We start from the raw sequence: 25939 nt of genomic DNA, 5'->3' as shown, positions 1-25939 counted from the left end.
CTCTCATTAGTGAAGCGGGAGCGGACTGTACCATGCGTGCGGTCCCCCCTATGTAGCGGCCCTTAGAGGAGCCCTGAGGAAAGGCGGCGAGCGCGGGAGTGGTAGCGGTAGCGTAGAGTTGAGCATGGAGAGCTGCGACCTAGGCGACCGCCAGGACGGCTCCATTTGGCACCGCAAGGCCAGCTCGGCGGCACCGCGGGGGTAACGGCATGGGAGGGCAACGGCATGGGAGGGCGGTGCGGGGCAGGGCCGGGCCAGTCTCACACGGCGCTGCTGGGGCTCAGCGCGGGGCTGCCGGCAACCAGGGCCCTTCTCCGTTTTGCGCTGCAGGGGAGAGGCCGAGGGCAGGGAACGGAGCGGGCAGGGCTGTCCGGAGCCCACCTGAGTGTTTCTGCAGGCTGTTCCCGTTGAAGGCGGAGCAGGTCCCCAATGAGGCTGCAATCAGAGATGCTCACAATGTGGGCAGTCATCCCAGTTATTTTTTGTTTTGTTTTTAATTGTACTGGGCAAAATGCCATTGGTGGGTTCCCAGACTTTAATCACTGTGAGGATGGTGAAGACACTGGCACAGGGTGCCCAGAGAAGCTGTGGCTGCCCCATCCCTGGCAGTGTTCAAGGCCAGGCTGGACACAGGGGCTTGGAGCAACCTGCTCTAGTGGAAGGTGTCCCTGCCCGTGGCAGGGGGTTGAAACTGGATGAGCTTTAAGTCCCCATCCAACCCAAACCATTCTGTGATTTAGACAATAAATTAAAATACTGTCTGGCTCAAGCTGAAGAGCAGTCGTGTGAATGTTGCTTTGAGGTACTTGTATGTTGTTTGAACTGGGGAATCTGGATGCTGCTCTGAACTCCTAACTTTATTCTCCTGGGTTAGTTTAGTGTCAAAGAACTTTTGAAAGACGGAGAGTGATGTTGAGAAAGTCCTGGGAGATGCTGTAGCTACACTGATAAAAACTTGCATTTCAGGATACTTTTAAACTCAGAAGTCATGCTTCACTTGTGGCTTTTTATTATATTAAAGACCCTAGCATTGCTAAACTTTATAATTTAGAGTAGTTTAAAATCTTTCTAATTTCAGTTTTATGGCCCTTCCCTTTTACTGCAGGTAGGAATGGGCTTAAGAGAATGAGGTGCTATTAGTTTTCTATGGCTGCATGGCCCTTCTTCCATATTCACTCACACTCTGTAGTATACACCAACAGTTTCATGCAAGTGCTGGGTTGTGTGTTCTGCCCTCTTAGAAACTGGTGTCTCAGACAGCTATTAGCATCTTATATAGCTGTGGTCACAGTATTTGGCAAAAGCCCTGCAATCTTTAATCAGCCTGCAGATGTCCTGTACCATTTTGGATGTAAATTCAGAGTATAACTAAATATGCAAGTGCTGATAGAAAATAATTGGTTTTCCCAGTGTTAGCAGAAGAATGCAGGAGTAGCAGATTTCCCAAATCCTAATGTGCTGTTTCCTTGAAAAAACTTCTCACAGCTTAGCCTGCACATGGGCTTTGGTTCTTGTGCCAGGCTCCACTTTATGCTGACAGCATGCTACAAGGATAGAATGAGAAAAACCAGCAACTCAGATTACATTAGATGGATAATGATAAAAAAGCCTTTCTTCATGCTTTTGATGACTCTGGGGAAAAAGTGGACTTAAAACTGATTTCCCCCACATCTAATCCAACTGGTTTCTTGCAGTAATTTATAGCTTCTGAGTTTTCTAGTGGATTTCTTTACAGTGATAGTGAAGAGCCAGGCTCCTTGTTGTTCCAGGTTCCAGAGTGCTGAATTGGGTCTGCCTCTAGACTGGTAGAAGATACATCAGCATATATGCTATTGTTACTAACCAGACACCACATAAAAGAATAGTGAATGGTGGATTTCCTCTATCTGCTTTACATGTCTCCTAACTACTGTCTAATACAGTGAATAACTTCCTTTGTTCAGTATATTTTTTATGTTAAAATATGTGTTTTTTCAAGGAAGATTTCTTTTCATAGAACATTCTGAATAGTTAGAATTGTAAACCCATAACTAGGAATCCTAGGTTTGGAGAAACATACTAATAAACCAATTCTAACCATGGTTGTTTTGCTTGCTTTCTTCACAGAGTCCTAGTAAACATAATTCATAGTGTCAAAGGATACCATTCAAAAACAATACGTTTTCTGAATGTGGCTTTTGACAGTGCTGGAGATTCTCTACTTGCTGGAGACTACCAAGGGAATATATATGTTTTTGACTTGAGTGGAAACAGGTAAGAACATTTCTATCATGACATGTTGTCTTGACATCTGTAACATTCAGGGGCATGGAACTTGCTTGGGTATCATGCCACAGGCCTGGGTTTACCCCTCAGTTTTCCATGAATATGGAGATAGCTGCTCCAAAAGATCAGAAATTTCTAACTTTAAGCTGAACAGACAATTTTATATAACTTTACCACAAGAAGTTATTCTTTGGATGGTACCTATGAGCCATGAACTAATTATCTAGACCTAGTGTTGCCATTTACAGAAATATATTAATCAGTCTTTTCAATTTTATACTGTTTTAAAACATTAGCATTGATTTTTAGATTTATTACAATGAGATATGATTTATTTGCTCCCTTTTGAGTTTTTTCTCAGTGAAATGTATTGAAACTGATTAAGTTATTACTTCACTTGATGTTATGAACCAGAGTTTCCTTACGCAATGAGAATGTGTATTTTGAAATAGGTTCAGCCTTGTTCAGAGAACAATGCAGGCTTGCACTGCTTTGGCATTTAATCTTCGCAGAAAGACAGAATTCCTGGTGGCTTTGGCAGATTATTCTGTTAAGTGCTTTGATACAGGTAAGGAGATATTTGAAGGCTTATGATCTGGATTGCTACAAAAACATGTATAATTTTAGTGTTTATGTCAAATTTTTTGTAAGATTTTTGATGGAAAGCTTACTGTGCATTTTATGCCATCTGTCCAAAACCAGAAAAGTTTGAGCCCATGAGGGTTATAGTCCTGAGGGTAAATGAGCCCTTTACTTTGTCAAAGTTTCTTGAGTCACACAGGCATCTGGTTAACTAAAGTCTAGCACAGGATCACAATTATGTATGTTACCTTTTTTTAAGTCATTCTGGGTATGTTTGCTTAGAATGAGCAAACATACATGTAAAATCAACCCTAAATCAGTTGGAAGTATGTTAGTTTGCAATTGAACCAGTTATTAACTATATTTACAGTAAAATATTTGAATAAAAGAGGCAGTATACACTAAAAGAACTGGCAATATGCAAGTAGATCTGTATTCTCTAAGTACTGTAGATATTTAAAATGAACTTTACAGGCCAGCTGTGTCTCTCTGTCTCGATTAGAAGTTAAATTAATGAATTATCCTTAGAGGTGTATTACATAATGCTTACTTGGTGGGCTTTAACCCCTTCTGTAGAAGCCATATTCTCTAATCCCACGTCATTGCCTCCTGGGTGGATATTTTCAAGGACTTAGTTCTCTTTAAACACAGCAGCAGGTCAGCTGCAACCACCCCATGGGCTGTCAGACAAACTACCCAGAGTAAATAGTGTAATTGCCACAAATACAGCTTGGTTGCTGAGGGAAGATTAGTGGTCATGCAGTCACAAATAGGAGACAATGTAGTCAGAAGAACCATTTCCTTAGTATGCAATATACAGCATAAAAATGTTTCGAACTCTAAAAGAATTAATGAGGTGTTGCTTTCTGACTGTGCCTTCCTAAAGTCATAGCCCATTGTCATTACACCTTTCTTCCTTGTACCTGTAAATACATACATATTGTCCACAAGTAAAAACAAGTGGAGAATTTTAACTGGAACATTCAGTCTCACCTTCTAAAGATTACTGTGGGTAATCTGATAGTCTTACCTGATCACAGTGTTCATGATTTTTGAAGAGTGATTCTTAGGTTAAATTAAACAAGTCTGCGCACGAGAGTTGGGCTTGGTCAGCCTGGAGAAAAGAAGGTTCCAGAAAGACCTTAGAGCAGCTTTCAGTACCTAAAGGGGGCCTACAAGAAATCTGGAGAGATTTTTTACAAGGGCAGGTGGTGACAGGACAAAGGGGAATGGTGTTAAGATGAAAGAGAACAGACTTAGATTAGATATTAGGAAGAAATTCTTTCCTGTGAGGGGGATGAGGCACTGGCACAGGTTGCGCAGAGAAGCTATGGCTGCCCCATCCCTGGCAGTATTCAAGGCCAGGTTGGATGAGGCTTGGAGCAGCCTTATCTTGCTAAATATGTCCCTGCCCATGGCAGAGGGTTGGAACTGGATGATCCTTAAAGTCCCTTCCAACCGAAAGCATTCTGTGATTCTATAAAAATGGTTTCCTGTGTGAAACTGAGAATAATTTATGAAAATTGTTACTTGGAGATGAGGAGATGGTTATATTTCTCTGAGGTGTTAAAGCTATATGAAGACTGATATATTTTTCTTGTCTGTGATGGTAAATGCGCACATATGAGGTACGCTTAAAAGTCTCTTTCACAGCAGTGTTGTCAATCAAGAGTAAATTTCATTCACTTTGAATGACTTTCTTTTCATTTCTTTTTCATCAACTCCTGCAGAAACCAAGGAGCTGGTTAGTTGGATGAGAGGTCATGATTCTTCAGTGACTTCCATCTCTGTTCATGGCTCGGGCAGGTATGCCATCACTACGTCCACTGATACAGCACAACTGTGGGACCTAGACACCTTTCAAAGAAAAAGAAAGCTGAATGTTCGTCAGTCTGTGGGCATACAGAAGGTGAGTAAAGAGCAGTTGCTAAAGGGTGAACAAACATACCTCAGGAAGAGTAACACTGCATTTTAAAATCCCAGTACTTGAAAATATTCTTTAAAATACAGCTGAATCTTTTCTGGTTTTTTGGGTATATTTCCTTAATGTTCATCCTGTCATGTAACCCAGATAACTGGAATCATGACTCAATAGTTGCAGAGATCTGCTGGGAAATTTTAAGGAACCTCTATCTTTAGAGATGCTCAAAACTTGGTTGGATATCGTAGAATCATAGAATACCAGGTTGGAAGGGACCTCAAGGATTTTCTGGTCCGACCTTTCTAGGTAAAGCACAGCATAGACTAGATATCCCAGCACTGTTCCTAGCTGAATCTTAAAAGTGTCTAGTGTTGGGGGATCCGTCACTTCCTGAGGGAGATTATTCCAGTGGCTGTTCTTTCTGTGAAAAATTTTCCTCGCGTCCAGCTGAAATCTCCCCAGAAGTAACTTGTACCCATCACCCCTTGTCTTTTCCATGTGATTCCTTGTTAAAAGGGAGCCTCCATCTTATTTGTAGTCACCCTTTAAATACTGGAACATGGGGATAAGGTTTCCCCTGAACTTCCTTTTCTCAAGGCTGAATAAATCCAGTTCTTAGCCTTTCCTCATAGGGCAGGCTTCTCAGTTCCCAGTCCTTTGACTACCTTTGTGGCCCTTCTCTGGACCCTCTCCAGCCTGTTCACATCTTTTTTGTATAGCAGGGACCAAACTGAGCACAGTATTCCAGGTGTGGCCTGACAATTGTTGAGTAGAGTGGGAAACTTGTATCTTTATCTCTGCTGATGATGCTTTTGTTGATGTTCCTCAGCATCCTATTGGCTTTCTTGGCTACAGTTGCACACTGTTCACTCATTTTGAGCTTGTGTCCACCGGGACCCCACAGATGTCCTTTCCACAGAGCTGTCTGTCCCTTTCCACAGGGCTGCTCCCCAGCCAAGTAGATCCCTGTAGGATGACCTTGACTAACTCAGTTTAATCTGGAAGCTGGAGATGTCTTTTTGATTGACTCTGCTTTGACCAGTGGTGGTCTTAGAGGACCTCCAGAGAGTGATTCCAATCTAAATGATACTGGGATTTAAGGGTGTTGTTAAAAAAAAACAAAAAACAAACCAAACCAAAAACACTACAAAACAACAGTTTTAGTGTCATAATAGTGACTTCAGACAGTCACCATCACCTACCTCACCTCATTCAGCTGCTTGTTCCAAAGCTGCTCTTCTTTCTATGCATGCTAAACACTGGACATGGGAACAAAGCTGAAAAGTAACTCAGCAAAAAAGAAATAACTGCTTTTCAGCCTTGTGGTTTCTTTCCATCATGCTTATACTGGAACAACACAGCAGCTGAGAAAGGTGACATGTTTGTGTCAGGGAGTGGTTTAAGTAAGTCTGTGCTAACGCTGCTTTAAACAGGTCTACCTGCGCCACCACATGTCAAACTTTGGCATAAGTACTACAGAAAATACTGACGCAGCACCTGAGTTTTGCTTACACGCGTGCTGCTCTGCAGTGAATAGTCTTACAAACACCACTTCAAACCAAAGTTCTCACCCTGCTGGTCACTAAGCAGCCATGCTGATTTTGCACAGAACAAGGCTATTCATTTAAGTGTCTTTACTGTGTTCTAGGTCAGGCAGAAATTTTGTCACCTTGAAATAGTCACCTAACAATTACTGTGGAAGACGATGAATCAATTTTTGTTTGTTTGTTTGTTTTATTTAAAGGGTTGAGCAGTGCACATTGCTAAAATAATTATGTCTTCCCTCCAAGGATGCTGCATTTCTTTAGTGGACAGGATTTTCCTAATGCTCAGTATCTGTCTTTGTGTAGGGACTTCTTATTGATAAGTAGCTCTTGGAATCTGATATGATCAGGATGTTACAGTATGGAAACAACCTTTAAATCCAAACAATAGTGACTGTGGTTGAATGGACAAATGACTGTTTAGGAACCAAGACTCTGCACTTTTTGTTTTGCTCTACCATTTCTGGTTATGCAAATAATCCAGTTTATCCAGGTTTCATTTCCCTGTCTTTAGAATAGAATCATGGAATAGTTAGGGTTAGAAAGGACCTTAAGATCATCTCGTTCCAACCCCCCTGCCATCGGCAGGGACACCTCACACTAAACCATGCCACCCAAGGCTCTGTCCAACCTGGCCTTGAACACCGCCAGGGATGGAGCATTCACTACCTCCCTGGGCAACCCATTCCACTGCCTCACCACCCTAACAGGAAAGAATTTCTTCCTTATATCCAATCTAAACTTCTCCTGTTTAAGTTTCAACCCATTACCCCTTGTCCTATTACTACAGTCCCTAATGAACAGTCCCTCCCCACCATCCTTTTAGGCCCCCTTCAGATACTGGAAGGCTGCTATGAGGTCTCCATGCAGCCTTCTCTTCTCCAGGCTGAACAGCCCCAACTTTCTCAGCCTGTCTTCATATGGGAGGTGCTCCAGTCCCCTGGTCATCCTCGTGACCCTCCTCTGGACTTGTTCCAACAGTTCCATGTTCTTTTTATTTTGAGAACACCAGAACTGTACACAGTACTCCAACTGAGGTCTCACGAGAGCAGAGCAGAGTAGAGAGAAGTAATGGTACTTACTTCCATGCCACAATTTAAGACATACAGATAAATGCTTTATTGAAGATTGCATTATTAAACCACAGTCCTGACACTCAACTGCCCAAAGTTGGATTCTTGCTTGCTGTCTGAGCTGTCATAGTAGTGTCACATCAATCTCTACAGTGTACTTTTTGGTGCCTCTTCACTTAAACCCAGTTGCACTCCAACATACACCTTCTGTTAAGCTGGCACAGGGCAAAGCTAATTTAAAAAGACAGAAACTGGGCTGCATGCTGCAAGAATAGCAGTTGGGAAAAAAAATGAGATCAGAGAGCTAAGAAGACATTTACAATGACCAGTTCCAAAGCTTCACTGCTTATTCAACAGCTGCTTGAAAACATCCTGTGATATTTTTGTAGGGCAAAGCAGAAAATGAGCAACTGTTCAGTACTCCTGTTTATCACAATTCAAACTTCATCCATCTGCATGATAGGCATCTGCTCTCAGTTCATTGTCTAGACTTCCTCAGGGTCTCTGCAGGAGGACAGGCAGCTCTGTCTGAAGATAAATGGCTCTGGTAGATAAGGTAACTCTTTCCCCACAGATAACTTTTGCTCATTGTCAAGTGACTAATTTGGACTGAACATCCAACTTTCAGTCGCTAACATTCGGTGAGATGAATCCCATCCCACATAACCGGATTTACAGATTTTCAAGGCCCAAGAGACCACTCAGACCAAAATTCTGAACTTCATAGCACTGACTCTTAATCTCAGCCAGTAAGTACTTCTGGTAGGCCCTTAATGTTCACATAGCAGAAGACATTTCCAATTTAGCCTTCGGAATTATAGGTACAAGGAATTTGCTGAAGCTGCATGTGCTGCTGCCAAAATAGAACCTCTCATCTAAACCATTAACTTATCATTAAACAAGAATGTATCTGCTGACATCCAAAAATGTAAATAATCCTTTTTTTTCTTATTGAAACAGATTACACACAAGCAATAAACATATTCAGATTAATTTAAGGAATATATGTTTACAAGCTTTTTGGTTTTGTCTTCATTCATCCTCAGTGAAATCTGCATTTCATAGTTGGAGATATGTTGCTAAACTTTCTACCACATTTTTTACTTTTAATAGTTGTATGTAAAACTAAGAAGTTAAAATCTAAAGATGAATGCTTCATAGAGTACATTTACGGACTGCTGGCAGTATCTGAATGCTGAAGCTGGTTTATAGAGGACGCAACAAGCAGTTATTCAGTGAGCTGTTCTGGCTCACATTTCCCATTCACTTCTCCTGAGTTCATGTTCCCCCTATTTATATTATGCCCTCTCTGGCACTCATCCGAAACCTCCATAAGACAGTTTAACAGACATAAAAATAATACAGATAAAGATATGTTCCATTTTTTTCTGAGTTAAACTGGCTTAGCAGAGGGTACAAATCTGAACCAGTGTGAGGGAGAGTGAGTCTGTCTAGGCTGTGACAGGGGAGATCTAAGCCTTCCATTGCAGCTGCATTGCACAGTTACAGTTATACCCAGACTGTCATGGTTCTTCACTGTTTTATTTTGCTGTGCACTTTGGTCCAATTTAAAGGGTATTTCCTTGACAATATGTTCCATTCTTTTTTTAAATTTTATGTATTCTTCCAGGTTTTTTTTCTTCCACTGAGTAACACCATCCTCAGCTGTTTCAAAGATAACTCTGTTTTTGCATGGGAATTTGATACTCTTCACTGTAAATACCGTTTGCCAACTCCTGTAGAAGGTTCTGCATTACTTTATAAAGCCTTTGCAGTTACCAGGTAAATTGCTGTTTTTAATGTTCTAAAGGCAGACTACAAAAATTGTAGTTTTAGAACAGGTTTTCTTTCCTTTCTTGTAATGTTTTGTGGAAGTATGGAGCTATATACTGTGATAAGCTTTTGAATTCTGCTGTGACTGATATTTTCAGCATGGATCAATAGCAGCTTTTTTACAGTCCCATAGCAGTCAAAATAGAGTGAGCTGATTTTTAGTGACCACTAAAATAAAGTTTATCCTTAGCAAAAGCAAATTTTATTATTTAGGAGCTATTTTGTTCTTTCAAGAGAGTAGGACAGGAATAATGTAGATGCAAAAGCGATTTGAGGGCATAGAAGAAAATGTACAATCTCTTTTTGGCTAATATGAACTTGAATTATAGTGTTCTGATGGAAACTTTATCTCATCGTGATCCAGAGATGGGCGGATTTTTGTAGCTGGTGGAAAATCAAATCAGCTTCACTTATGGTGTTTAGAATCAAAACAGCTGACAAGAATAATCCAAATGCCTCCAAAAGTACGAGCTGTCCGTCATCTGGAATTCCTCCCTGACAGTTTTGATGGGGGCTCAAATCAGGTCAGTGTATGTACAAAGCTTAACACTGGGATATTTGGCTATTGTTGGCTATAGTTGATTCAATGCATATATTTTGAGGAGTTTTGGGGAATGCTGGGGATATGGGCCCTTACCATGCCAAAAGAAACTCCCTGTGTGAAATGTTTGCTCAGTTGCTCTTTTAGCTTAATGGAATGTCATTGCTGAATTGGGCGTTCCTCTTTATTTTACATTGACAATATTAATCGATGAATCCTTTTAATTTATAGGTCCTTGGAGTGTTAAGTCAAGATAATATTATGAGATTTATCAACATAGAAACATGCAAACTTCTTTTTGACATTGGGAGTAACGAAGAGGGAATTAGTACAGCAGCGATTAGCTCCAATGGGCGGTATATTGCAGCAGTAATGGAAAATGGTAGCCTGAATTTATACAGTGTCCGAGCTTTGACTCAAGAAGGAAATAAGGTACAGTGTTTTATATTTCTTAAAACAGCAGTAAATCCCATTAAAGTTGATACTTGTCTATATAGCTTTTGTATCAGGAGTAGTTTGCAGATGTGTTAGAGTGCCATATTTAACACTACATATAAAGAAAAAGTGGTTTGTAGAGTTTCCTTCATAGTTACTTCAGCCTGTCAAGTAATATGATGTTTTAAAGTATATATATCACTGAATTTCTGGTGTTGGGTGGAGGGTGAGATGGTATTTCTTTCTACAGCAATTTGTATGGATCACTTTATCTTTATAAAGAAGTTCTGTGGGAGATGGAAACGGCATAATTACGCTGCTCCTGTTCCGTTTCCTATAGGAGGTGTTTTGCAACTGGTGCTCTTTTAAACCACAGGCATGAATGGTGCTTTTGTCACTATGATTTTGTTGTTCTTACTGTGTTATTGGATACCAGCATCCATCATTATGACACAATCATGCTCCTAATCCTTCCTAAGTAACAAATGTTCTAAATACCAGTTCTTATTTTATTAAAGTAATTTATTAATGGGAGTCGGGTTTCTAAATCCAGAATTCCATGTATCTTTAATCACCATGCCTTTGAAGTAAACAGTAACCAGTTTTGGATAATGATGGAGTTGGAGCGGGGGAAGGATGTGTAAAGATGTCACACATGCATTCCATTTACACTTCTGCTGCCGGTTTGACATGAACTGGGATATCCACTTACTTGCTTTCCCAATCTCCAACACTGAATTAATGCCTTGCTGACACTGGAGACTAATTAAAGTTTGTAAAGGGCTTTTGTATTCTTTTTAACTGGTGCTATAGAAATGCAAACTATTTTAGTGATCTTGAGAAACACAATAAAAGTAAATAACCTGAAGAGGATATGGTACACATTTATACCACACTGAAATTATATTTGTTTGCTAAGCGGGGAAATAACATGATGTTTGGGTTGGTTTGGAAGCTCTGTAAAAACTCTCACAGTCTTTCTAGTTTAATACAGCAGTTTTATTCTCTGCCATAATATTTGGGAGTATAGGGGCCATATATATGTATTTATGGTATAAATGTGTCTCTTGTTATGGCCACCAAGCTCAAAAATATGGCATAACATAGAATAAACATCAAATTATAGTGATTTCAGTGGAGATATTTTAACAGAGGTATTTTCACTCAATATTAGCCTTCACCACCCGTGTTCAAAGTAGAAGATTGGTCCAAGGATACATCAGAGGCAAATAAATTGACCATGAGAGTGACTTCAGGGAGGTCGAAGAGGCCTTGTAAATCCAAAGGAGGCAAAATTCAAACCAGAGTGATGAAACTGCAAATGAACACATCACTTGAAAATAAAGAGGTGAGAAGAAGCTGTGGCTATATTGTTCTCCAGTCTGCAGTATTTAAAATTCATTGCAAAAATAGTATGTAGTTTCTTACTTTAAAGAGTAAGTTCAGGCACTTATTCACTTGGATGTTTGAGCAAAGAGGGAATCAAGGGAGTTTTAGTACCTTTTATTCTCTCTGTTTAGCCCGTACTCCTGTATTATAGGACACAGGCAGGGCTGCCTCCAGTCAGCTTGTGCTACCTCTGAAGTTGTTCAAGCAGCCTGTGATATATTTGGATATTTGCTAGATCACATCTGATGCACTGCTAGTGAACTGGCACCTCTAAAATGTCTGCCTAGAAGCCATTAAATTTTTTATTAATTATTTAGAAGATGCATTTCTGTTACATTTATTTCCCTTCTGTCATCATTGTGCCATCTTCTCTTTATATTGCATCTCATGTAGCTATATTCTCATGTATATACACATATATTTATACAGACACATATCTGTATCTATATATATCTACTTGTAACATTCATTGCAATATGATCTATTCTTTTTGTCAGTATTCCTTATTGGTTTGGCTATATCCATTATTTAGTAATGTGTAACTTAGTCACTTGGGTCTAACGTGCTTCTAACTGAAATCCGTGGTAGCTGTTCTTGGAGTCCAGTAGTAGGTGAATGATATAAATTATCTTTTTTGTTGTTGAAATACCTAGAGTTACATAACAGCAATCTGTATTATTCTATGATTCTGTGTTAGGAACTTTAGCATTTAACTACTGTCATGGATTAGAGTGTGAACAAAGATATTATGTGATAGAAATCTTTACACTTATTGTCAATCCCCTGTATTGCAGAATGAATTGCCAGGTGGATTAAACAAGAAACGCCTGCAGGCCTTATTGAAAGGATTTGGAGAATATCCAGCGAAGTACAGGTATTTCTGTGTGCGTGTTCATGCTTGCACAAGACAAAAGTGCTTGTGTTTACTGGCGTATGAAAGAGAAGTTGCTTGACTAAGTGTGCATTTTAATTGCAGGATGTTTGTTTGGCGTTCCTTATTACAACTTCCTGAAAACCACTTGGCATTCAGTAGCCTAGTAGATAAGGGTATCCACAGTGCATTTGTGAATATTCAGAATGAGTATCCCATCAAAAATAGGAAACTTCTGAGAGTTTTACAAAGGTAAAATATATATTTAGATTTACTTAAATATAGATTTTTGTTATACTGATCTGAAATGTATCCAATAGCTGGAATCAGCTGTAAGGAAAATTCTGGAATGAACTAGTAGTGTGCTTATGCAATTTTGGTTTTGTAACTCATACAATTCTGCATCTACCTTGTCATTTACACAGTCTTTCCATGTTGTGGTTCTAAAATGCATATTATATTTTGTTTGGTTTTGGATCGATGTTTTCTATATCTTTGTTTGCTTTTGCCTACAGGACCTTATCAGCTCTAGCTCACTGGTCTGCTGTCTTTGCTGAGACACCTTATATTCCTCTGCTAGCCTTCCCATTTGTAAAATTATTCCAGAACAACCAGCTGATCTGCTTTGAAGTTGTTGCTACAGTAGTAGGTAAGCAGTGATTTAAAAAACTCAACTATGCTGCAACATGTTTAAGCTTTCCCATGTGAAAGAGCTTTTCCTGATGAAATGAATGAGGTATTTCCTAAGAGGTCACTGGACTCTCTTCTGAAAGTGTTGCCAGGAATTAATATGTAGCAACTGTATGCTTAAAACTCTGCTTATAAATAAATCAAAACATTAGGCTTCTTTTTGCAATGTTTCTAGCAAAAAAGTTAGTAGTATTTGTAAAGTCTGATCAGCAAAACGAAGTGTATCCGGTATAATTATAATAACTGCAATCCCTAAGATGTGGGAAAAGTAATCCCACCCACCTTCTCACCCGCTCTTAGTCAAAAGGGAATGATCTCAGTTAAGGTTTTACTGTGTTTAGTTGTCCTAAGCATGTGGTAACTCCGAATTAGACATTTGGCTGAAAGCTGGCTATGGCTGTGCTCTGAAGAAACATTCTAAATTAAAGTGCTTTGCACTTAAATTAGTTGTTGCAGCTGCTGCTAAGTCTACAGAAGATATGTGCTGCCAAGTATCCATACCCACTTTGCAAACACATGCTGTTAGTGAGTAAGTATCCAAGTTTACTGAAATTATTCTTAGGATGTTAAAAATTACTTGATCCAGGCTGTAGTTTCATGAGACACAAATACCAGTGTAAGTATTCCCATCTGCCTCCAACCACTTTGTCCCACAGCACACAGACTTCTTTTAGTTTTATTTTTGAGCCAGATTAGTTCCTCAGTCTGGTTCACAGTGAACTGACATAAACACCCATGCTAGTGCAGCTGGAGGAGCAGTGAACTGTGGGCATGGTTTAGGAGTAAATGCAAGGAAAGAGGAGAGATGGGAGTAAATTAAGTAGGTTTTGCTGCCTAAAACCACCTTTTAAATTCATAGCTTTTATAGCAAAACTTTAAGGTTGTCAAGAGTCTATTGCTCTGGATTACAGTGGATTGTGTTGGGCTTTTTATTCTCTTTCAGTTAATTTTTGTCAACACTGGTTTGAGTATTTTCCCAATCCTCCAGTTAATGTCCTTGGTATGATGGAAAATGTTTTGGCACATCATGACAAAGAACTACTTCAGCATTTAATAAAATACAATGTGACTTCACAGGTAATACTCTAACCAACTTTTGTATATGCAATAGACTGCAGTGAATGATAGTGCACTAGTCTTTGATTTTGACATAGTTCTTTTTGAGAGAGTTCTCATTAAATAACAGTGGATTATATAGGAGTGTAGAGAATACATCATTGCTTTCTGCAGCTTCGCATTTTCCGTGATCATAAATCTCATACATGCTATCATAGAAGTCATTTGCTTTTGAGTCCACATCGCTTGAAAATCTCTTCATCAAATTATAACTGTATTTTTTTAAGTGGACAGTGATGAATTAATTTTGTAATCCTTATTTATCGTTAGGGATTATTTCAGCTTCACAAATCTAAACGGAAGATTTAGACATCCAGTGAAATAAAAAAATGACTTGTAACCTACTCATGCTAATTTTGAATGTTTGCAGTGGGTGATATAACTTTTCTTCAAATATTCTAAATTAGTTCCTGTTTCTGTAATAAACTGATACATTCTTGCTACAAGGCAAGAAAAAATCATGTTACTTCTTTAAATGGAATGGCAAAAAATATACTAATGGATTATTTTGTCAATTTTCCCAAATAATGCAGGTTTATGCTTGGCCTCTTCTAGAAACGCTGTTCTCTGAGGTTCTAACAAGAGAAGAATGGCTGAAAGTCTTTGACAATATCTTCTCCAACCATCCTTCGTACTTTCTAATGATTGTCGTTGCCTATATCATATGTTCCAGAGCTCCCTTGCTTCACTGTAAACAAACAGCAGATTTTGAGGTAAAAATCTTTTTCCTATTTAAGTAGCCATATGAAAGTGTATCTACAGAGCCATGTGTAACTTTGTTGTTATGGAGGTGAGAAGGTGTTCTTGGTTCAGCTGTAACCGCAACAGAAGGACATTATTACATTATACCAAGTAACGTCATCTGGTACCCAACAAATATACAATAATTGTGTAAAACGTTGAGCAATTTCCTGCAGTTTTCATGCAACAAGATATTTAAAAGCTTTCATAAGCTTTCTAATGACACTGAAAGCCATTTTGTAAACATCAGTAGTTCATCAACAACAAAATAATTCTGCCTTGTCTTGGGGATCTGCTGGGACTCTGCCCATGGAGACAAGGCAGTGTCATTCTGTCATGTTTCATTATTTTGCCAGATTTGCAAAATTAGACAGTATTATTTGACATTCTCTGAAGCTATGTGAAAATATTTGCTTATGTTTAGCCTTACATGGGAGGAGGAGTGTTTTTCATACGAAACATCTCTGCAGGCAAAACAAAGGATTCCACCTTCAAACTGTGCTTGTGAGTCTGTCATCGACAGACGTCAAACAGACAACATTATTGTTACTTTAAAGATTTTCTAGGTGAATTAAGGTCATTGACAGGAAGAGAAGTCCTGCAAGAAGAGGAACTTTGAAGCTTTCTGTTTGAGCACCAAAAGTTGAGGAAGGTTTATTCAGTGGCAGAAGAGTCTCTGCAGGCAGTTGAACACTCGAAATTCACACTTAGTTTTCTTGATCCCGTCAGCAACTCCGATTTGAAGAGAAAGTAAAGAACTAGAGCATATTTTTACAATTTGAAGAGGTTTAGGTGAAGTAATTTTAACCATTGATACTTTACTAAGTAGTAGGGGTAACTCAATAAACCCTTTTAAATCAACTTTTGAAATACAGAACTTGCTAATTCACCTAATTATTCCCATACAGGCATATTAAGAATTTGCTTAATCTTCTGCAGAATGTAAATGTAAGCATGTCTCTTACAGTATTTCTTTCATCATCGTAACAACCTGGATATTAATGTTGTGATTAAGGAAGCTTATCATCTTATGGAGGCTACACCACTAGATATCCATCCACAACGTATGCTTGATGACTTCATACCACTTACAAAAGGACAGTACCCTGTATTTAATAAATATCCAAAGTTCATTGTGGACTATCAAACTCAGGAACGGGAAAGGATCAGACAGGATGAAATCGAATACTTACGAGAGAGGTATTAAAGGGAAAGTTGAAGACCTTATCAGACTGGGAGGGACAAGTGGACCCAATTGCCTTTTTCTGTTGTAATGTGTATGCTTGAGAAGAGAGACAATTAAGAAAATTCAGGAAGATGACTTTAAATAGCTGTTAAAGGTTAAGAATTGTCTGATTTGGCACATTTTTTAGGTTAAATTGGCAATCTTTTCTTAAACAAAACCTGTTTGTTAATTCCCAGAAAATACTGGGCCACAAGTCTTTAAACTTTGAAGCTTATAAGTCAGAGCCTAAACCACTGTTCTCCTTGTAATGTTCAACTTTGTGAAGGGCCTGGAGTTTTTAGCTTGCTATTGACATCAGTGGGTACCATGATGCCAAAGCACCTTTAGAAAATAGGTTTTGTTACAAATGCGAAGAAGAAAATATCTGAAGTAATCTGAAATTCTCCATTGTCTCTAACAGTCAGTATTGTAACTCTTTCTCATGTACTTTATCAGTACATAAAGGGGATGCCATAGCCCTTCATGACATCTCATTTCAGCAATTCTTTGCTAGTACAGTCATCAAATTCTAAATAATCAAGTAAGTTCTTGATGCTTGGCTTGAATTATTAATGTCATCTTCCATTTAGACAATTAGCACATGAATTAGAAGTTAAAGCGCAGGAACATAAAGCAGAAGATGAAGCCTGGTACCGAAAGCAGGAGATGCTTCGAGAAGCTGAAGAACAGAGACGAAAAATTCTGCTGGAAGAAGAAGAGAAGCTGGCAGAACAGAGACAGAGGTATTATAAGAAGTAGTAGGGGCCTGGCTGCTGCACCCTGTTATTACATTTTTAGCCATGAGTAAAGAAGAAATACATGCCAATTTGTATAAATTGTAATGTGGGAAAGCAGTGTGGTCTGGTGGGTCAGATTTTGGTGTGGGAATGAAGTGATCTGGGTTGTATTACTGCCCTGCCTGAGGGAATACACCAGATTAGAGGCCAAGTCACTTCATAGTTTTGTCTTGGCTCGCAGCCTTTTGTCAGTCTCCTTGGATTGTGAAAGCTCATAAACAGTCAATTGCTGTGTGTTTGCACACTGAGACTTAAGCCTCATACTGTGGGCAGACTCACATTGCAAATATAGGAGTCCCTTACAGTATCAGTGTTTGTACACGTCCTTGTGTTTCTAGTGGAATTAGAAAGAACACTGCTTTATGTGTCAGTTGCTGAGTAAAGAGTTGTTATAGTTCTGAAGCTGAACTGTTAGTTTGTATATTTTGCAATTGTAAAGGTTTAAGGAAATTTCAACATCTCCATAGACTTTTAGATCAACTGCACATAACCACAGAATCACTTAGGTTGGAAAAGACCTTTTAAGATCATCAAGTCCAACCGTTAACATAGCTCTACCAACTCTACCACTAAACCATGTCCATAAGTGCTATGTCTACAAGTGCTTCTCTTAAACCTCTGTAACCTACAGAGTAAGTTGTAAAAGGCAGTGAGCCTTTCTTGCAGATTAATGCTTGAGTTTGTAGTTGTGTTCTTTGAAAGTGTTTGATATTTTTCAAGTAAAGTTAGGACTAATTTTATGCAGAAAGAGATACCAGGGCACTGGCAATTATTCTAAGGAATTGTTTCTAGTTCTGGATGGTTGAAGTAGTAAACTAGTGCTTATTAAAGTAGAACAAAAGTAGGGCACAGATCTTAAAGCTTATTAGGTACATTGCTATTAGAGGATATGTGTGTCTGTGAATTTAATTTTGTCTTGTAAATGGAAACTGAACAGCTTAAAAGAATGAAAGCAACTGTCCTAAGCTTTCTAAGCCAGAGATTAGCTCATACTAACTAATGGATATCTGCAGTGCAAGTCTGTGCTCTGTGGTACTGACCTTTTATATATACAAGTTCTCTTGTTTCTGTTTGTTTCTGCTTTGAAGACTAGCTGCTGTGAAACGAGAACTAAAAGTAAAGGAACTACAACTTCTAGATGCTTCGAGAAGGCGTTTTCTGAAATACCAGCAAGATCAGCGTCAAATGGAACTGAACCGGCTTAATGATGAAATCATAAGAAAAGCTGAGTATTGCTCAAGCAGCCATTTTCTTGAAGCTTTATTAGTTAAAATAAGCAAGAAAAAAATGCATAACTAAAATTTCAGTTGATGTGCTGTGATTTGTGAGCTCAGAGGTGTATTTAGCATCAGATGGAATGCTTTAAGTGGTAAACACATAATTTAACAGTTTTATTTGGCACTTAACTGTGTTCTACTGGCTTGCTTTAACTGGCGGAGTTCCTGGGAAAAGCCAGATTCATCTGTATATTGGCAGTGATAAAAAGCGTAATGAGATCTTTAAAGGACTAGTGAATTCTCAGCTGCCTGTGGGCTGTATGTCCGGGTTGAATATTAACTCTGCCATTGATGGTGAGACTCCGCAGCGGTCTCTAGCCAGGCCTTGGCTCTGCTCCCATGTTACCAGCTCAGGTGTCGTGGCATGCAGATGCTGAGAATGGAAGTTAACCTCATGGGCATAAATTGAGTCTTTGCAGAGCCATTCCTTGTGTTTCAGCACCACACTTTGCAGAGCACAGTGCAGTTGTGTGCTTGTTTCTGCAGTGAGGGCACTACAGGATTCATTAGCTCCAACTCAGCACAGGTTTTGCCACGTGCAGAGTGGCCACTTCCCTCTCTTGTGTACTGCCCTCCACAGCATTCTGGGCTCAGAGACCCCTTATTCAGTTTGCAGCTGCATCTAGCAGGTTATTAGCACTAGATCAAGCCTGATACTTCCCTAACATGCCTGGCTGGATGCAAAACTATTCTGTGCCTCTTCCCCATCTTGCCCTGCACTTTTGATATGCGATATATTCCATTACATATTCATGGTATGACAGTAAACTAGAACTTGGAAGTAAGGTATAGCTTGGGATTTTGGATATTCTCCCCAATGCTATTTTTTAAGGGAGAATTTCTCCTTTACTGTATTTTCATGTGTTTTCTCTTCTCCTGAAGGCATCCATGAGAGAGCAGGAAACAGCTGCTGCTGTTCAAGATGTAGAAGTACGATGGATGGAACTTGAATCACAAAGACAGCTTTTTGAGCAGGTAATTATTAGGGAACCTTACAGCTGTTTATATCTTATGGTTCTTCCTTTACATTTCTCAGATTCAGTTGTATTCATTCAACCAGATTTTGTGAGGACAAAGGGGGCCTTCCCCACCCCCCTTTCCTCGCCGATACCTTTTTTAGAAGAAACCCTCTGATAAAAGCATTGGTAGAACTCACTGTTACCTGTTTTTCTGAGACAAAAATGCCCATATCCTCCCTATTTAATTCTTCTCTTGTGCACAGGTACCACATGGTTGTTGCAGGGTTTAGGTGTGTGTTAAGCTGGTTGAGAAAAGTGAGGAACACGTAAATAAGAATTAAGTCTAGAACAATATGTTCCTCATCCCAGAAACTCCCACGTTTTCATCTGTGATATCCAGATAGTCTACATTTTCTGGAGAGAACAGTATAGCAGATTGATGTAGTTGATGAAAAAATGTCAAATTGACAACATTAAGCAAAAAGGAAAGGATGGCTTGTGGGGAATGTGCAGTTCCTTTCTCAAAGGACTGACTTATAATTCAGAAATATAACGAGTAGTAAAGGGTTTTAATCAATAATACTGTTTAAAGTTAAATACTAGTTATAAATAATTATTATAAATTACTAAAAAGCAAGGCTGCCAATGGAAGGCTTTAGTAATGTCTGTTTTGGTTTGAAACAGTAAGTTTCATGTTTCAAAATCACATTCACATGTGCCCCTCTCACATATGTATAGATCCAATAGAATGCAGGCAGATATACAGATAGCTAACCTGTATTCTGAAAATAGTTAGGGTTGGAAAGGACCTTAAGATCATCCAGTTCCAACCCCCCTGCCATAGGCAGGGACAGCTCACACTAAATGATGTCACCCAAGGCTCTGTCCAGCCTGGCCTTGAACACTGACAGGGATGGAGCATTCACAACTTCCCTGGGCAATCCATTCCAGTACCTCACCACTCTAACAGGAAAGAATTTCTTCCTTATATCCAATCTAAACTTCTCCTGTTTAAGTTTCAACCCGTTATCCCTTGTCCTATTACTACAGTCCCTAACGAACAGTCCCTCCACAGCATCCCTATAGGCCCCCTTCAGATACTGGAAGGCTGCTATGAGGTCTTCACACAGCCTTCTCCAGGCTGAACAGCCCCAACTTTCTCAGCCTGTCTTCATACGGAAATGTGTCTGTTTCTACTTGGCTTTTTAAAGCTTTTGGCTGTAGACTTTTTGTAACCTATGCTGGGCTAAATTTCTTTTAGTGTTTATTAAATACACAGGCAGCTGCACTGTGGCTACATAATGCAAACCAGACTGAACTCCTTTGTGTTCCTGTACATGTAAAGTCAGCTGTTTAAGGGAACTAGTTTTCCAGTGATCGTACTCTTTAGGTTAGAAAGGTAGCAATTATTTAACTAACTGAGGATATACATCTGCCCACAAGAGTTTGGGTACTCAGGCACTGCCTGCCCCATCCTGAACTGTTTCTCTGCCGTTAGTGAGAAGCTGTATTCAGGCTTAGAAGGCCGAGTGTGCTAACTTTGCTTCAGTACCCTGCTGACACTGCTCAATAGATTCCTGCAGGCCTTAGAAGGGTTGTGTCTTCTCCAGGAAACTGTGCAGATTATGTCCAAATGAATGAGAAGAAAAGGTGGTGTGAGCTAAAACTCTATTTCTAGATCTACTGCTGATTCATGCTACTTTGGCAAATCATCTACATTCAAGCTGTGGATGTGTTCATTATAAGGCCTCCTACCGTGAAACATGATTTGTATGTGTGAAACATTTTGAGGTTTTGGCTAAAGTGTACCATAAAAGTGCAGAATATTTTCACAATGAATCTAATTCATTTAAGTTGGAATTCTGCTTTTATGCTCTACTATAATCCAGGGAATGGAGTTACATCAGTATCAACCTGCGAAGACCACTGTGATGACTGAGGCTTAGTGTAATTCCAAGTGGATAAAGCAGCAGGGTCTATCACTGTCTTGTACAGTTACGATATGTAGTGGGATGAGATTTGTGGATATATTCAAATACTTGTTTAATGAAATTTTAATAAATGTTAAAGAGGCAGAATTACATGAGTTAGTAGCTTAGCAACAGTAACTTACATTTGTGTGTTTGGCAGCATCTAATCAAAGATCAAGAGACAGCTAAAAAGGAAATGAAAGAAGAGGTGGATGCCCACCGAAGAAAGGTGGATCTGGAAGATCATCTTGTACAGAGATTGATGAAAATACACAGAGAAGACAAACAGAAACCTCAGATGGTAAGATGATTGGGTTTTAATGTGTATTTTGGGGAGTTAGTATGCTAACTGTACAAGTAGTAGTAGGTAATATCGTAACTGCAATTAACTAGTTGAAGGTAATATTAATATATTTTCTAAAGGCATTTCATTTCCAGATACCTGCACTAATAGATTATGATGATACGTCTAAAGTTTTGAGGTTTTCAAAGACCTGAATGAAGTGTCCAAACAGCTATATGTAATACTGAAATTCTCTGGGCCTGCCATGAATATTGACTTTACTTAGAACTTAGAAGGCCTTGTAAGTAAGACATATAAGGCATATAGAAGTAAGATTCAGAAGTGTTTTTCAAAAAAGACATCATCCTGTTAAGGAACATGTTTTATTTGCAACCATAATAAAACAAAAGTAAGCCTCAGAGGAACTTTCAGTTGGTAGTACTTGGCAGGAAATTCAGCTGTAGAAATTCAGCTGTCTTCTAGATCACAGTAATGAATGTGTTTAGCTTGACATTAGGAATTGTTCAGATTGTCAAGCTCAGAACTTGTAACTGCACAGTTGGAAAAATAGTTGCAGCTAACCCACTGCCCATATGCTTGGCATCTGCATTTATATTTTGTCTAGAAATAAGCATATGGGTCTGAATTTTTGTAAACAGCCTTTGATTTTTGGAAGCAGATGGACGTGGGTGGAAGTATTGGCATCCAGGTATCAGTCTTATGTTAATTGCACCTGGAAGTCATATTAAATCCATGCTCAGAAAGCAAAACTCCCAAAATCACAGAGAAAGTTGATGCTTTATTCCAAAAGATTTTAAAATACCCCAGAACCCACAAAACGCAGAACAAAACAAAACCCATTAGTAAGGGAAAGAATAACAAGGATGAAGCAGCAGAAGAAAGCCCTGATAGATGAGACAGCCTGCGGTAGTGAATGGAGGAGTAGCACAGCAGGTGCAGTCTCCCAGCAGGGGCATCTAACAGTGATACGGGAGAAGATATCAGTTCATCTTACCTTATCTGTAGGTAAGGTTGTGTATCTGAAACAAACTAAATGGATTGATGGTAAGAAGGATGTTTTATTAGGTGGCTGAAGAAAATTTAGCCCAAGCAGAGCAGAAACTCCTCGACACCAACTGGAGGTTGCAGGCATTGCATAAGCTAAGGCATGATGACCAGGCCCGAGAGAAGCGTTATGAAGAGATAGCCAAGCTCCTGCATGACAACAGGGTGAAAGAGGCTGAACTGCTCAAGGCCATGAAGGAAGCAGAATCAAAAAAGGTACTTGCATTATTGCTTTTTCTAGCTGGGACTGACACAAATGTAACTGTCTTTGGCCCATAACATGGTAGTGCATAAACCTGAAAGGTACTGAAGAAATACCTTTTGTTAACAATCTCCTTTCCTGTTTTGTCTGGAAATGTCTGGAGGCACTAGAACAAATTGGTGAGGATATTTTAGACTTAGAAAAGACGCTGCTAATTTTCCTAGTTCCTCTCTTTTTCTTTTTTTCTCTGACCCAAGACCTTTTACCTTTCTCTAGGTGTTTGAATGAGAAATTTTTGAAAAAGAAACATTCACTCAGCTTAATAACATATATTTTGATTGAAAGGTGAAGTGTAATCTGTAATAATCTAGATGGTTTTACTTGTTGCATTTTCCTTGCAACACATCTGTTGAAGACACATTTAATCTCTCTATTGCACAGTGGGAAGAAGTTACACAGAAAAAAGCTCAACTGGAAGAAGAGCAGAAGGCTGCTGCTGCTGCAGATGAGCACAGGAAGCAGTTTTTAGAAGGCAAAATGAATGAGGCATTAGAAGTGGCCGAAGAGTTGCGAAGAGAAGATGGCTATTTTGGTGTGCATATAGATAATGGCAGTTCTCCTGTGTGGGTGTTGGCATGAAGCATTCAGCAACTGAATACGAACTGAGTGTCCAATATTAGGAATAAACTTAACTCCTTTACATAAGTACTTTTTTGGCAGTATTCTTTCATGAAACCAGTGTAAGAGCCAGAACTGGAAAAGAATCTCAATTTGGTATCTATTGGTTGCAGCAATATAAATGGCATTTTTGGTAGGAGCACAGGTTCAGCTCTGCTTACACCAAATGTAAGATCACATCCTTTAAAATTCCTCTGTCAAATAACATTCTCCTGTGGTGACTGACATACAGTACTATAACAAGAAGTGACTTTGCCAAGTGTTTATTCACAGGGAAAAAACACTTATGTGCTTCCAGCATTGGCCAGCACATCCTTCTCAAATGCTGCATTTTGTGTGGTTTTGCAGATGTTTCTACTATTCCCCCATCTCCACAAGGCTCACACAACACTGGTGATTAATAGTTAGTGATTAGTATTGCTTTGGGTGAACATTTGCAGACTTTGCCCTTATTTCCCTAATGGTTTTACTATAGAGCAATTTGCAACTGGAAATTATTAAAATGGGTGTCTCCTCCTAAAACTGTAGGAGTAGCCATATTCCGCATAATCTCTGTCAGAAGATTAATTACACAGGAAGAAACAGCACATGTGGAGCCATAATTTCTGAAAATGAAATGCAGTGATGCATAGCTTTGACCCATGGAGTAGGAACATTGACTTTTAATTCTGAGCAAATTGTACTTACCATTAGCTGGGGTGAATGAGTGTTCCAGTTTTGCTTCCTGGAGGAAAACTGTTTCACCCCAAGCTAGAAAAATTCACTAGAAATTTAAACACTTTCAGTTTATTTACGAAGGATCCTTCTCTCCATTTCCCACAGAAAGACTGCGTGGTTTAAAGACTGGACATATGGAGAGAGGGGTGGAACTCCAGCAGGTGCCAAGGTCTGGAAACATTTGTCTGAATGATTTGTCCTCATCAGAGTCATCATCACATGGTAAGTTCCTAAGTTAGGACCCTCCTTTCTTTCACATTTCATTTCAGAAGCATGACTGGAACAGCTCATTGTGCAATTGAGTCATTATTAGTTGTGTAGGTGTTTAGTGGATAGTAAACCAGTTTATTGTTGTGTTCTATTCCACTTCTGAAAAAGCTGTCTTTGCTACCAGGGGCAGCACAGATAGGAAGTGCCTGAAGGGTGTCACATCAGTCCTATTAAACCTCAGCCCAGCTTAATCCTTTCTGATCAGATCATTTTGCCTATGCTTTTTTTTTTGTCTTCATAGTTATGTGTGGTTTGGGGATGTTGAAATGTAGAACTATCTTTCATCGAAGTCTTAGTAAGAGTTAGAGTCTGCAGTCATTACCTCTGAGCTGTCCTAGCTGCTCTGGCCAATGAAAGCACAATTTTAAGCCATATGTGTCTTAGGTACGAAGCTCTGTATATAACAGGAAACATGTTATCTATGGCTGGCCCGAGCGACCCCCCCCCAGTATCAGACCTTTTTGGAACAAAAGAGAGTCACTGCTTTCAAAGAACTTGCTTTTACAGGTCTTAGGGCTGTTTCACCTCAGTGGTAGTAATAAAACAACATTGCTATGCCAGAAATATCTGCTTTCCAATAAGCATTCACAGTACTTGTGAAAAATCATTACTTGCAATGTTAAGTTTGAGTTTCTTGTTTCCCTGGAGCATTCTCCTCTCTAGGCTGAAGTAGCTTAGAGCAGCCTTGCAATTCCTAAAGGTGCCAACAAAAGAACTGTAGAGGAACTTTTTACATGGTCCCAAAGACAAGGGGCAATGGCTTTAAGCTGAAAGAGGGTAGATTTAGATTACATATGAGGTGGTATTAGTGTGAGGTGTCCCTGCCAATGGCAGGGGTTTGGAACTAGATGATCTTAAGGTCCTTTCCAACCCTAACTATTCTATGATTCTATGAGGAAGAAACTTCTCATTGTGAGGGTGGTGAGACACATGAACAGGTTGCCCAAAGAAGCTGTGGACATCCCACCCCTGAAAATGCTCAAAAACAGGTTGGAAGGGGCTTGGAGCAACCTGGTCTAGCAGAAGGTGTCCCTGCCCGTGGCAGTGCTTTTGGAACTGGATGATCTTGAAAGTCCCTTCCAACCCAAACCATTCTGTGATTTAGACAGGAGACAAGAAGACCTGGCACGCCAAGAGTGGGAACTGATGGCAGAAGTCCGACGGCTCAGACAAAGGCTGACCTCACAGGCTAGAACCAGACATCCTCCAGCTCGACTCCCAGCTACACTATGGACGCCTTGAGATGGTTTGCTCCAGACCTCAGTTGTACATTCAAATTATTCATCAGTGGAATGCTAAATGTGTATAGTACAGTTAAGAATCAGACATTCTTTATAATAAAGGCCTTCAGAAATATTTTTATATAAAAATAAAAATGCTGACTAGAAAAATGTGTGTTGTTTGTAACCTAATTTTTTTAGTAACTATAATGCTATTTTTACTTACAAATAAACTCATTTTTTGCCATCAAGTTATTACACCTGTGGTATTTGTA

At 39.4% G+C, this 25939-nt stretch overlaps 1 protein-coding gene across 2 annotated transcripts; it reads left to right on the top strand.

The window, feature by feature from the left end:
• The first annotated feature begins 46 nt into the window (after window positions 1-46).
• TBC1D31 (TBC1 domain family member 31) lies at window positions 47-25924 on the top strand. 2 transcript variants are annotated; one of them, XM_031044439.2, is made up of 22 exons: window positions 47-201; window positions 2107-2253; window positions 2718-2833; window positions 4578-4756; window positions 9016-9167; window positions 9583-9742; window positions 9991-10191; window positions 11369-11542; window positions 12378-12457; window positions 12560-12706; window positions 12970-13103; window positions 14088-14221; window positions 14794-14973; window positions 15969-16201; window positions 16817-16969; window positions 18112-18247; window positions 19183-19275; window positions 21390-21530; window positions 22599-22793; window positions 23221-23371; window positions 24280-24396; window positions 25550-25924. In XM_031044439.2, the coding sequence occupies exons 1-22, from the start codon at window positions 125-127 to the stop codon at window positions 25684-25686; spliced, it is 3237 nt and encodes a 1078-aa protein (XP_030900299.2). In that variant the 5' UTR covers window positions 47-124; the 3' UTR covers window positions 25687-25924. The 2 variants fall into 2 exon arrangements, with proteins under 2 accessions (XP_030900299.2, XP_030900300.2); XM_031044440.2 differs by lacking the exon at window positions 12560-12706.
• Window positions 25925-25939: the final 15 nt, after the last annotated feature.

This window comes from Melopsittacus undulatus, chromosome 1 (assembly GCF_012275295.1).
Source record: "Melopsittacus undulatus isolate bMelUnd1 chromosome 1, bMelUnd1.mat.Z, whole genome shotgun sequence".
Lineage (NCBI taxonomy): Eukaryota > Metazoa > Chordata > Aves > Psittaciformes > Psittaculidae > Melopsittacus > Melopsittacus undulatus.
The sequence above is the reverse complement of the archived record's forward strand: the minus strand, read 5'-3'. Positions and strand labels throughout refer to the sequence as shown.